The sequence below is a fragment of the Heterocephalus glaber genome, unplaced genomic scaffold (genome assembly GCF_053883595.1).
Source record: "Heterocephalus glaber isolate CG9 unplaced genomic scaffold, H.glaber_assembly_v1.0 deba00001733, whole genome shotgun sequence".
In the NCBI taxonomy this organism is placed as follows: domain Eukaryota; kingdom Metazoa; phylum Chordata; class Mammalia; order Rodentia; family Bathyergidae; genus Heterocephalus; species Heterocephalus glaber.
The window spans coordinates 15,169,348-15,182,959 of record NW_028258444.1 but is presented as its reverse complement, the minus strand read 5'-3'; the positions used below and the strand labels follow the sequence as shown (position 1 = coordinate 15,182,959).

General features: G+C 33.2%; 1 protein-coding gene across 2 annotated transcripts in view; it reads right to left on the bottom strand.

The window, feature by feature from the left end:
- The window catches only part of Arid2 (AT-rich interaction domain 2), a 183,545-nt gene that overhangs the window by 23,489 nt on the left and 146,444 nt on the right, over nt 1–13,612 (bottom strand). For both annotated transcript variants that reach the window (XM_087199982.1, XM_087199983.1), the window contains one exon: nt 5,346–5,494. In XM_087199982.1, the coding sequence (XP_087056108.1) occupies nt 5,346–5,494 (149 nt within the window). The remainder of the gene's footprint in view (nt 1–5,345; nt 5,495–13,612) is intronic.

The following is a 13,612-nucleotide window of genomic DNA, read 5'->3' as shown; positions in this document are numbered from 1 at the left end:
AAATCTCAAACACTGACAATACTAAAGGTTAGTGAGCATGTGAAACAACAGGAGTTTTTACTCATTGCTGGTGGGTATATCCAAAATGATACATCCATTTTGGAAGACAGTTTGATAGTTTCTTAAAATGCTAACCATAACTATAACATAAGATCTAGCAAATAGCTGTAAACCTAGGTGTTTGCCCAAATGTGTTTAAAATTATGTCCACACAAAACCCCACAAAGTTTATACCAGCTTAATTCATAATGACCAAAACCTGTAATCAACCAAGGTATCACTCAATTTATTAGAGGAGTATATAAACAATGGCATATGCATACAATAGAATATTGTTAAGAGATAAAATATGAGCCATGAAAGCTACAACATAGCCTGGAGATATAGCTCAATGGGAGAGTGCTTGCTTAGCACTGGGCTTTGGGTTCAATCTCAAGTGCAACCCCCCCCCCCCAAAACACACAAACACACACACACAAAACCATCCTAAAACCACAAAACAAAAACAAAAAAATATACCCAGCTATAACACACAAAAATAAAGAAACCTTACATGCATACTGTTAAGTGAAAAGAACTAAAAGATGACATGCTGTATGATTCAACTATACGGTATTCTTGAAGCGAAACCTATAAAACACTAAAAAAGCAGTGGTTACCAAGATAGGGGTTGAGGGATTCGAGAGAAATAAATAGGTTAAGAGGATTTTCAGGGCAGTGGAAATATTCTGAAAGTTACTGTAATTGTAGACACAAGACATTGTTTGGCAAAACCCATAGAGCTATATAATACAACTGATGAAATGGATCGTATGACTAATTTTTGCCACTGAACCTCCCTTATGTGAATCTTAATGTAAACTATGGTCTTTAGTTAGTAATAATGTATCAATATTAATTCATAAATTGTAAAATGTACACATACATAAATTATAAAATGTACACATACAAAGTATTATAGTGGAACTTGTATTCAAGGTAGATGGACCAGATGGGAACTTTGCACTATCTGCCTGGTTTTGCTATAAACCTAAAATCATTCTAAAATATAAGGTCTATTAATTTAAAAAAATATGCTTGAATATTACCACTATTATCATACAATTAGTAACTGGAAAAGAAGGAAAAACACAAGGTATAAACAGGAAAACTGAACAACATAATGAGAATTCAGATCATTTATGATAGCAACAAAAAGAACAAAAGCTAGCAATAAATAATAAAATTATAGTCTTCCTGTGAAGAAAATGCTGAAAACTTTACTGAAGATATAAAGACATAATTATGGGCAGAATTCTTTTTATAAGAAGACTTAATACTGGAAAAATGTTCACGAACAAATAGTGAAAGCATCAGCAACCAAAATCCCAACATACATTTCTTGAGGATCTCTAGGAAACATTCTAAAAGAATAAATGCCTGTGCAGGTACCAAGTTTGGTTTATACATCACTCTAATCTCAAAACCTAGGACAGTGCCTAGTACAAGGTTGATGCCTACATAAATAATATGAAGCACTCTGAAAAAGTAGAAATTACCAGGAACAAGTTGCCATATGCAATGTTAAGATATGTTTAAAGTGATAGTGTGGTAAGGATGAGACCAATGAGATAACAAGGAATCCAGAAAAAGACAAGCATATATTAGAATTTAGTATATGACAAGGGTAGCAATTCAATTGTTTGAGGGAAAAACAAACTTGCCTATGAGTTAGCAATTTGGAAAATAAGCTAGATTTATATTTTATTTTATATATCAATTCTAATTACAGATTTATCAAAAAATTAAAGTACTGAAAGACACCAAAAGTTTATTTTTTTGATCTAGTAGTTGAGAAGGTGTTTCTATCATGACACAGGTTTAAGTTCTATCTAGTAAAATACAGCTTTATAGTCTCAAAACAAATAGGTTGGAAATTGGCTTGAATAGCTTTCACTGGACAAAGAAGGCAAAATTTGTGTATCGAGGATATAACAGCTGGAAGTGATGGTGCACACTTGTAACCCCAGTTAGTAGGCTAGGGAGGAGGCTGCAAGTTTGAGGCCAGCCTGGGTACCTTAGTGAGACACTGTTATAAAATAAAATTTTAAAAAGGACTGAGGATGTAGAAAGAGGAAGGACTGAAGTGCCTCAAATATGTTCCAATTTCTAAGTTAGTTCATAATGATATTACAAAAAAAAACAAACCTCATGGTAATCTTTGGAGAGCATAAACAACTCATTACTATGAAAACTAATAAATGAAAGCAGTAAGCATCTATTTTGCGTTTTGTTTTTGGTACCCGGAATAGAACTCAGGACTTTGTGCTTGCGAGGCAGATGTGGTGCAACTGAGCTAAATCTTCTGCCCTATTTTGCCTTTCTTGTAGGGACTATTTCTTAAGTGAAACCAAGTATTTGATAAAAATGAAACTTGTATTTTACAACCTGTAATGAAAGAATGTTCTAGGCAATGATTATCAGTGTCTATTTACACCAACAAAAAAAGACAAGGAGGTATATATATGTCTTAATGGAAGAACATAATACTATTTCTAAAGTTGTCTTCATAAAATCAAAACAAATCAAATACCTGAGTCGAACTACTAATGTACATAAAATACAGGGTCAGAGTACTGTGCTAAACAATATCAGCAAAAATCCAGATTGTGATACTTTACAGGACAAATTATCTGGTTTTTCCAACAAAAACATTGTGAGGAAAAAAATTATGAGAAATGGAGGGGTATCCTATAGATTATAAGGGACTTTCCAACAGTTGGCAACATTTGAACCTTGGATTCCAAATCAAGCTCTAAACAAAAGGTCAATGGAAAAATGTAAACATTAACTAGATATTTGAAAAATTCACAATGTTAAAGTGAATCAGTGGTTTTCCAGAGTTATGCAGTAGTGGTGTGGTGATTACATTTAAAGAACTGAATTCAAAATACAGAAAGATTGTGTAAAGAGTAGTCCTATCATATGGCTTAAATGCATATTCAAAAGTTACGTTTAATTATGTGAAAGCATTCTGGAGCTCTTGTATATAGTCAGCTAATTTAACTTTAAATATTAAGCACTTTTCAATAATTTATCAGTGAAAAATATTTTTATCTCTACATCTACTGGAAACAAAGTTTGTAAGTAATATATATATTTTTTGGTACTGAGGATTGAACTCGGGTCCTTGCACTTGTGCAGTAGGCGGCAAAACCACTGAGCTAAATCCCTGGCCCTTTAACTAATATTTATATATATATATTTTTTTTGTACCGGGGATTAAACTCGGGTCCTTGTGCTTGCGAGGCAGGCAGCGGAACCACTGAGCTAAATCCCCGGCCCAACTTTAACTAATATTTTTGATGTGATATTAAAGAACTTTGCCACTTAGTGGACAATGGCTATGAGATTTTTTTCACCTAGAAATTAAATATGAAAAATAAAAGCTATCATTCTCTTCATGTCCATGTTCCTCACTATCCTAACCCTAAACCTCTGTTTTCTAGCCATATCCGGTCCTTTGTAACTCCTGTGCTTACACTTGCTATTGTGACTGGAATTATTTTTTGCATAGAAAACTCTTATTCATTCTTTAGGATCCAATTCAAATGTGATGTCTACAGTGAAACTTTCCCAACCACTCCAGAGTTGCATTAATTGTTCACTACACTGCCAATAGCACTATGAAACTATCTTTTTACAGCACTTATTTACACTGCAATTTATTGCTTTGGGAGTGCCCCTAAGGTTTGGGAATGATCTTTTGGTTTCTATCTCCTAGCACAAGCACCCCTCTAAAAGGGTGCTCAAAAAAAGTTGCAGACTCAAACTGAATTTATTGATGATGCAATACCTAAAAGCTATGGCTTAAAAAAAACGACAAGTTCTAAAAAGTCTCACTGAATCTCTCTTATTCAGCAAAAATAAAGAAAAGATGTATCATCAAATTATATAACACTAATCCTATTCAGACAGGAAACTGGGTTGTACATTTAGATTCATTACTTCTTCCAGAATTTTTTTCTTGATGTACTTAAAAACTTCATCTAAGTAGTTTCTCTTGCATTTTTTTTTGAATTAATAAACAGTTTTAGCAGACTAGTCCATCCATAGTGTGGTACTATTTGCCAGTGGAAAACAAAACAAAACCTCTAAACAAATGGAAAGAGTAAAATTGACATCAGTGAAGAAAGTTTCAAATTCACTTATAACATACGGTAAGAAAACAAACAGTTAAGGGTTGGGGATATACAGCTCAGTGTAGAGCACTTGCCTAGCATGCACCAGGCTAGAGGGCAGGAAGGGAGGTGATCAATTTAATGAATCAAAGAAATCAGAGACAACCTAAAGAACTTTGATAGATTTTACATTATAATCAAGAACACAAACATGTATCTTATACATATATAACTGAAAACAATACTTACCCTTACTAACATGATGGAATCTGTATTTTATTCATTTCCATTGAAAAGAAAAACAAAAAACCACTGGTCAAGATGCACTAAAATGAATTCATGTCCCTAGTACTGGGTTGAGACTTAAAGTTTGATAGCCACTGTACTACAGACATTTTGTATACTACCAACTACATATTTAGGCTAAGGTGATAGTTCACAATTATAAAACTAATTTGTATATGAAGTGTACAATGAAATACAACCTCTATGATAAAATCATGGATTTATATTTAGTATAAATGTTAAAAGATGTGGAATTAGAATATTTGGTATCTAAGAAATGAAAAATATTCTATTAAGACAAGTATCTTAGTCTTAGAGCTCTAAAAAACTGGCCCAGAGCAAAGGGACTGGCTATGTTAATATTAAAAAACTAGGATTTTATTTTAATCAACATTCTTAAGTTTTCCTTCAAGTCCAAAATGCTTTAAGAAGTTCAGTCTACCTGCTACTCACCTTTGTTATTAAATGGTGACATGGTATGGCTTTAAAAATAATTTTCATACAGTAAACATTATAACACAGATTTAAGACAAGTCATTCTCTTTCTAACAGATTATTTGGGAGGTTCTACTATACAGTAATTCCACAGATGCCTCTAAGTTCAATTTTCTTTTAATAGCTCACTTTGTCAAAGCAAATATATTAATTCTTAAATGATTTTTATTAAAAACTAATGCTGAACCATATCCTTTAATAAACTGCCATTAAGCAATGAAATTCTTTCAATGTAGCTTAAAGTGCCACTGGATCCACATAAACGTAATTTCTAACATAAAACATTTTTGATAAAAAGTGGTTTCAAAAGAAAAACTTCACAAAACTGTAGATGACAGAAATTGAAATATGAAAGCATTCTAAGACAAAGAATACTTTTGGAAATCAAATAAAACTGCCATTTACTTTTTACAAGACTGCCACAGACACATGAAGTTCTGGCCAGGTTTTCTCATTGAGTCTGCATGTTGACTGGATGCACTGAATGGAGCAGGCTGAGAACTGTTAGGCTGGCCCTGCACTTGTACAGCTGGTGAAGGTGGCATAGGAGTGTTCTGTGAAAAAGCACAAACACAGAGTTTGTGACATGATACTGAAAAATAGTAATTATTTTATAGTACAATCATAAGTTTGATTACAACATTCATTTCTAACATGAAATTTACACTTTGTAACTGAAAGCTAATGATTATCTTTTTAAAAAGTTGATTATTTTTACAAAAATATTTAGAAAGTATGATTCTTTTATTTAATATGGAACCACGGAGGCAAGATGATGCATTGCTGTCACCATTATCGAATATATACATTCATCCAGGTATCTGTGGGGGACTGGTTCCAGGATCCCCATATACATCAGTATATGCGATGCTCAGTCTCATAAAATGGCAAAATGATTGCATGTAACCTATGTGTAGCTTCTTGTATATTTAAATTATTTTTACATTACTTACAATACTTAAAACAATGTAAATAATATGTAAATAGTACACTATACTGTTTAGGAAATAATGACAAGGAAAAAAGTACATGTTTAGTACACATGCATTTCTTCAACATTTTTGATCCAAAGTTGATTAAATGCATGGATATAGAGCCCACAGACATGGAGGGCAGATTGTATTATTAAAATTAATATTTTTAGGTAGGAGTAACCCAATTATATATTTAATAAAAATATACTTAAGCATAACCAGCTGATTTGTCTGTTCTTCACAACAACCAATCAACTACAAATTATTATTTCTTGAGTAGTATTTCCATTTAGATTTTTTTTCTTGATACCGGGGATTGAACTCAGGACCTTGAGCTTGAGGGGCAGGAGCAGCACCACTGAGCTAAATCCCTGGCCCTCCATTTAGATTTGTAAAGAATATAAAACAATATATGGTAAAAAGCAAAGAAAATTTCAGATAACAGTTGATATAACCATGGAGTATCATAAATATTAACTAATTTGCAGTAAAATGTTTAATAATTTTAGTCTTTGATGTTGTTCAGTTGTAACTGTTGATAGTAGTGAAATGATTCTAACTGTAAGCAAAATGTCTTTTTTTTGTTTTTGGTACCAGGGATCGAACTCGGGTCCTCAAGCTTGCAAGGCAGGCGACAGAACCACTGAGCTAAATCCCCAGCCCAAAATGTCTTTTAAATAACCCCATATTTTTTTCTTCTGTATCACATCCTTTTCTCTCTGCAAAACACTAACAAATTAAATTTAATATAGCTTAAAATAATTTTAGGCAATACATTTTTCTTAAAATACCACAAAGGGGAAAAATACTGGATTTCTTATAGAAATGGTAGCATACAATTTTCAAGCATTGTGTAAGACAAGAAAATTTTGGGAATTATTGAGTATACTGGGTCATTATAAAACTGCTGAGAATCTCAGAATAAAAACAATAATTAAAAGACAAAACATATAAGGTTATATTACACAAATGAAAGGACAAAATGCTGAAAGAAGATCAGAAATGAGAGTTACAAGATCTTTTGAGTTCTAACCAGTGTGAACAATCTAATTTAAGGATGTATTGAAGCTGTTCGGTTTTTACCCTTAAATTTTACCATAGTTAGTGGGAAAACATACACATGCATGAAAAACATTGTAGGAGCATGTAGATAGATGTTATTGTGATAACAGAGAAATCCAAAGGGAAACTGAATACGTAAGAAAGAGATGTTAGATGATGATGAATTCAATTTGGGGAAAATGAGAGATGAAGAAAAAATATCTATCAATAGAAATCAGTAATAGAAACACAGATCTGAGTCTCTGCATATTTTTAAAGCCGTAAAATTGGAGATGGTAAGAAAGCAGACAGAAGAAAAAAAGGGTCAAAGAAAAAGAAAGAAAAAGGGAAAGGGGACATACCAGAATACTTATTTAAAAAAATAAAAAACTAGTTAAAACTTGACATGAAAATACTGCATTAAAAACCAAGGAGATTCTAATTATTGGCAGTAACAAAGAATATCAGTTCTGATCAAATCTAAATCTTATATTATTAAAATGCCACATTTCTCCTACTCAGTACGTACTAGATATTGAACTCAGGGCCTTACACATGATTGGCAAGCACTCTAATGTTGAGCTACATCCCAGACCTTTCTTTTTGTGACAGGGTCCTGCTAAGTTTCCCAGGTTGTCCTCAAACTTGCAAACCTTGTGTCTCAGCCTCTTGAGTAGGTAAGACTACAGGTGTCCACCGGAGAGGGTATATGGCTCAGAACTTTAAAGGATGAACTTGTTAATGGTGTCAATTTCCTCTGAGTGAAACTTCTGTTTCTCTATACTGATTATCATTTCAATTAGGTCTTTTTTTTTTTTTGGTACTGGGGATCGAACTCGGGTCCTTGTGCTTGCAGGGCAGGTGGCGGAACCACTGAGCTAAATCCCCGGCTCTTAATTAGGTATTTTATTGCCTAACCTGTCCTATATTTGTAAATTAGTTTTAATTTTATTTTTGTAAGTGCTAACAAACTTTTATCTGATTTTCTTCCTTGGTGGAACTTTTATTGGTATCACAGAAAATTTAGCACAGGGTATTTTTTTTTTTTTTTTTTTTTGGTACCAGGGATCGAACTTGGAACCTTGCAGTTGCGAGGCAGGCACCGGAAGCACTGAGCTAAATCCCTGGTCCTATCATACGGTATTTTAATCTCAAATGTTTATTTATTTATTTTTGGTACCGGGGATCCAACTTGGGACCTTGAGCTTGCGAGGCAGGCAGCAGAACCACTGAGCTAAATCCTGGGCTTTAATCTCAAATGTTAACAAAGGATGTATCAAGAATGACTAAAGTTAATCTGCTAAATTAAGAATGAATAAAGGCATATTAACTAAAGGCAATGTGTAGAAACTTTTGATATCCTAATTCAAACAAGCTATATTTTTTAAAGATAACTGAGGAAACATTGAAGATAAATTGGGTATCAGGTAATATTAAGAAATTTCAGGGCCGGGGATTTAGCTCAGTGGTTTCGTCACCTGCTGCGCAAGCGCAAGGAGCCAAGTTCGATCCCCGGTACCAAAAAAAAAAAAAGAAAAGAAATTGCTACTTTTACCAGGCGTGGGGGCTCACACCTGTGATCTCGTCTAGTCTGAAGTCTGAAGAAAAAGGATCACAAGTTTGAGGCACCCTGGACAATTTAGTGAGACCCTATCTCAAAATAAGATTTTAAAAAGGTGTGGGGATGTATCTCAGTGGTAGATCACTTGCCTAGCATGTGTGAGGTCCTGGGTTCAATTCCTAGTACTGCATTGAAAGAAAGAAAAAGAACTCCTTTGGTGAGATAAAATTTTATATTGTAGTTTTATGTATGTATTCAAAACTCTGTTAAGAGTTGTTAGAGGCAGTTATATACAGTGAAATGAAATAATGCTTGGGACTTGCTTGAAAGTAATCCAGGAAAAACAACCGATAGTGGTAGGGAATAGATTAAATAAGAATAGTAAAATGCTGATAACATTTAAAAATAGGTGATAGATACAAGGGAGACTTACTGGCTCTATTTTGTAGTATTACATAGTTTTCAAAGTACCAATTAAACCAATCATGTTTTAAGAATTACATCCTTTGCATGAGAATGCAAAATAGATTTTTTCTAAGCTGTGAGTTTATTTTCTCTGAATTTTGGCATTTACTGTGAATTGGCAGAGTATCAGCCATAGCCATAACTTGAACATAAGTGAAGAAGTAGGTTATGCATGTTTTTCTGAATGATCAGCTGTTAAAGAATATTCTGTATCACTGCTCTATTCTAATTAGGGAAAGCTAGCTAATTTTTCATATTACTTTTCGTAATCAAAGTAGAAAAGGTACAACTTCAATGAGACCAGAAATGTAAAATTATATAAAGGATATGAAACAATCCTGTGACTTCTTGTGTGATGTAAAATTAACTGTTACTGAGTATAGCAATTTTATATTTGGAAAAAATACTGCTCTTTTTGTTAAAATAAATTATAATCTTGCCTTTTCATCTTTTTAAAAAAATGGCTAAATTCTAGAACAGAGATAATACTTTGATTGGATGCTTTTAAATCTCTACTTATTACTGAATAGGACTAAAATCTTAACATTTCAGTCTGTGTCAGAAAAGCCACAAAGCTGTAACCTATTATCCTTAAAAAAAAAAACTCTTTGCAATAATGAAATATCATGTTCCAGTGTAGTGCACATTTTGAAAGCCATTTACAGAATGGAGCCAGTTGAGGTAAATTGGATGGTGAATAAATCAGACACCAAGACACCTAAAGCCAACCCAAGTAATTGGTAAACTGTATTCCAAAGAAGAGGAAAGTAAGGAAAGATACCTTCAAAACTTTAAAGGAAGCAAGAATTAGATTTATTCTACAAGTGATGTAAAAGACATTATATTTAGTCTAAATGTACACATTTACAGAACAGCACTGAGATAATCAAAATCACTGAAATAAAGGTTTTATCTGTGTGGGCAAGTCAGTTCAACTCTTAAAACTAAGGACTTCGGACAATATACTAAGACTTGTTCAGCTCTAATAGTCCCTTGTTTTCTTAAAAACTATAGGTTGAGCATCACTAATCCAAAAATCTGTAATTTGGAATGTTCCAAAATCTGAAACTTTTCTAGGGCAGACATAATGTCACAAGTACAAAATTCCACACTGTGAGAATTTATTTCATGAACAAAATTATTTAAAATATTGTACAAAATTACCTGCAGGCTATGTGCATATGAAACATAAATGAATTTTATATTTAGAATTGGACCCTATCCCCAATATGTCTGATTATGTCTATGTAAATATTTTACATTCTGGGAAAAGTCCAAAATTTCTATTACTTTTGGGTCCCAATCATTTCTGATGATGGATACTCAAATCTCCACCATGTTTTTCCTCTTAATAAGTGTAAATCTAGATAATGAATATACACCAAGCCTATTTTGTAAGAACATACAGAAAAAGAAACAAAGAAGTTATGTTTAGTGGCAACACCTTCCATAGTTTTTACAATGTGCTCTACAAATCTGAACAAGAAATTCTTAAAAAACACTGAAGTGATATTCTTGAGGCTTTTGCTAAAATACCTTCTATGCTAATGATTACATGGTGCCCACTTGATCTGCCTTCTGATGGGCTGGACAAATTTCTCAAGCTTATTATCAAAAAAAGGAAGGGATCAGAAAGACCAATATTCAGTATTACATAAAACCACATCAGGAGTCTTTCCTACTTGAAGAACAGGAAGTAAGGCAAGGTGTACATAAAATGCCTTAAGCAGGCACATCCTTAAGCAAGTTTTTTTATCAAATTATTTTTATATGCAAGATTCTGACAAGTTATCAGATCACGAGATTCAGATATAAGTATGTTCGGTATGTGTTTCACATGATACTAAATAAACTCTTCAGGTAATTATGTCATTTTTTAATTCATTTTTGCTTTTTAGTAAAAGATGTAATGGAAAAATACAGTGAATGTTTAAAGAAACTTTATTATAGTAAAAGACACATTGTCAAAAATATCCCTCAAATTACTTCCCCTTACTTTGAACACACTTATCCCATCATTCTTGTCACTTTCAGTAGCTGTTCTGGAAGACCTCTTTCATGAGTATCTTTAGTTGTGCTGTTGTGCTGCCCTGATGTTGTAAACCCAATCAAAATGTTTACCTTTCCTGGTTATTCTGACTTTGGGGAAGAGCCAGAAGTTGCACGGTGTCAGATCTGGTGAATAAAGTAGATGAGGACGCACTGTAATGTTTTTATAAGCCTGCCTTTCCCTTGGATGACACAGAGCAGCAGCATTCACTGTGTTTCTGAACATACCTCGTTAAGATATGAAGAAAGAGGACTTCCAGAACTGCTTCAGAAAAAACAAGAACAATGAGAAAAATGTGTTCAAAGCAAGGGAGAGTATGTTGAGGGGGACTAATGGCAATTTGTCTTTTTGGTACCAGGGATAAACTCGGGTCCTTGCATTTGGAGAGCAGGCGGCAGAAGAACCACTGAGCTAAATCCCTGTCCAGCAATTTGTCTTTTATTGTAATATTTTTAAATGTACACATTCACCATATTTGTTGATGACACATTGTATGTCAATCTAGTTTTTTGGCTCCAGGTATCAATTCATGAATACTGGACAGGACATCTGGAGGACAGGACATCTAGAACTGATATCCTGTAAGTTGCATTTGAACTTACAAATAGAGTTAAAATAAGCAGTTACAAAAAAGGAAATTTACCTTGAAGTAGACAAAAAAAAATTTCTTTTAAGACGGAGTCTTGCTATACAGTTTTGGCCAGCCTTGAACTCACTATGTATCCCAGGCTGGCCTCAAACTCACAGTCTTGCCTCAGCCTCTCGAGTGCTGGGATTAAAGGCATGTACCACCATGACTGGCTTTATTTTGTATGTATATAAATGCCCAGTTAAATACTATTTAAATATACAGTCTTTAATTGTACCATTACTGTCATATATATTCTTCTTTTACTTGTTGCTATATTTTCTATAATGAAATTAGTAGCTGATTAGCAGAGGCAGGAAGGAACAAAATCAGTAAGAAAATAAAGGTATTAGGAAGGATTACATATTAGCTTTTTTCCAGAAGGAAAAGCTTTCCCTGCAGCTTTCTATCCCTAAGCATTTTACAAGTCTAGAAGTTCCTTCCTGAAAACCAATTCTTCCTTAGAATCCCTAGAATCTCTTGAAATGGTGGGAATAATATGTTTGGGTGAAAAATCACATTTGAAATCCTCTATTTCAGAATCCTTTAATCTACCAATTTAAATTATGAATAAAATGGTGTTAAACTAAAGTCTAAAATGTTAAATAGAGTATGTAAAGAAACTTAAAGAATCTGGACAACAATGGAAATTGACTTTCCAATAGCAAGCTCTTAAAAAGGACTAATGGACTTTTCAAAAAATTTTTATAATACTATCTTGAACAGTTGACTTTTTGGTCTGTTCCATATATCTAGCCCATGAATATCATTAATCTTATATATTAATCTAAAATATGCTTGCTCCATTGGTAAATGCCCAACAATATAACAGGCATCATACTAAGTGCTATACATAAGGATCCTGGATTTTCATGTTCACAGACACTATTCATGTTACACCTTTTTCCTTGCAAAGTTTTAAATTTCTGCATGCCAACCAAATAGCAATTTTTCAAATAATGTAGATTTTTTTCCCTTGTGGTGCTGAGACTGAACAGAGCTTCATGCATACCAGAATGTAGCTATCTTAAAGAACGTAAGTGGAGAGGGTGCACAGAAGTTTAAGACAGATTATTTCATGTTAGAAATAAAATATACTCATTTTAATGACCTATACATGACTACTGTGCTAAGTAGTTTTAGCATTAAAATGACCATTTAGTAGTTCTTCCTATAACACGATACTCCAAATAATCAAAATGTGAGACAAAAAGGGCTTCCTAGAATTTTACAGAGAAATCTTCTAGTCTAGTGGAGAAAATAAAGGTTAATGAGATAAGAGCATTACTTTTGTTTTCAAATATGCCTAAGTTTCAGTCCTGGTAACTAACTTGCGTCAACTGGTAACCACCTTGCGTCAACTGGTAACCTCAGGTAGGTTATTTAACATCTTCATTTCTCACCTCTAAAATGGTGATAACAATTCTTACCTAATAGGACTATTGTGAGGATTAAATGAGAATATGCTTCAGTATAAGGTCCCTAGCACAGGTCCCAATCTTAGCTAGTATTCTTGTTCATTCTTTGTTATTGAGATATTAATATTGAATATAACCACACTGGAAGATTAAGGACACACAAAATGAGGGTTAATGAAATAATTCCATAGAAATGGAGTTTTTCTCTGTTTTGGCTTGGTCTATTATAACTAGAGATTTAGGAAGAAAAAACAGAGGCATATAATCAGGAGGAAGTGAAAAATTATTAAATATAAGAAAAACACAAAAAACAATTATTTGAATGTCTACTATGTATTCAGCATTGCACTAGTTAAGTGAAAAACACCTTGGGAATGCTATACAAAAACGATTTAGTATTTTCTACCAATCATTTATTATTGCTATGCATATTGCATCTACTAGATAATGTACAATTTAGTCACTGTAACTAGATGGTACAAACATATAAATTAAAAATCCCATTATGCCCAGAGCTGCACAGTCCAACTTTATC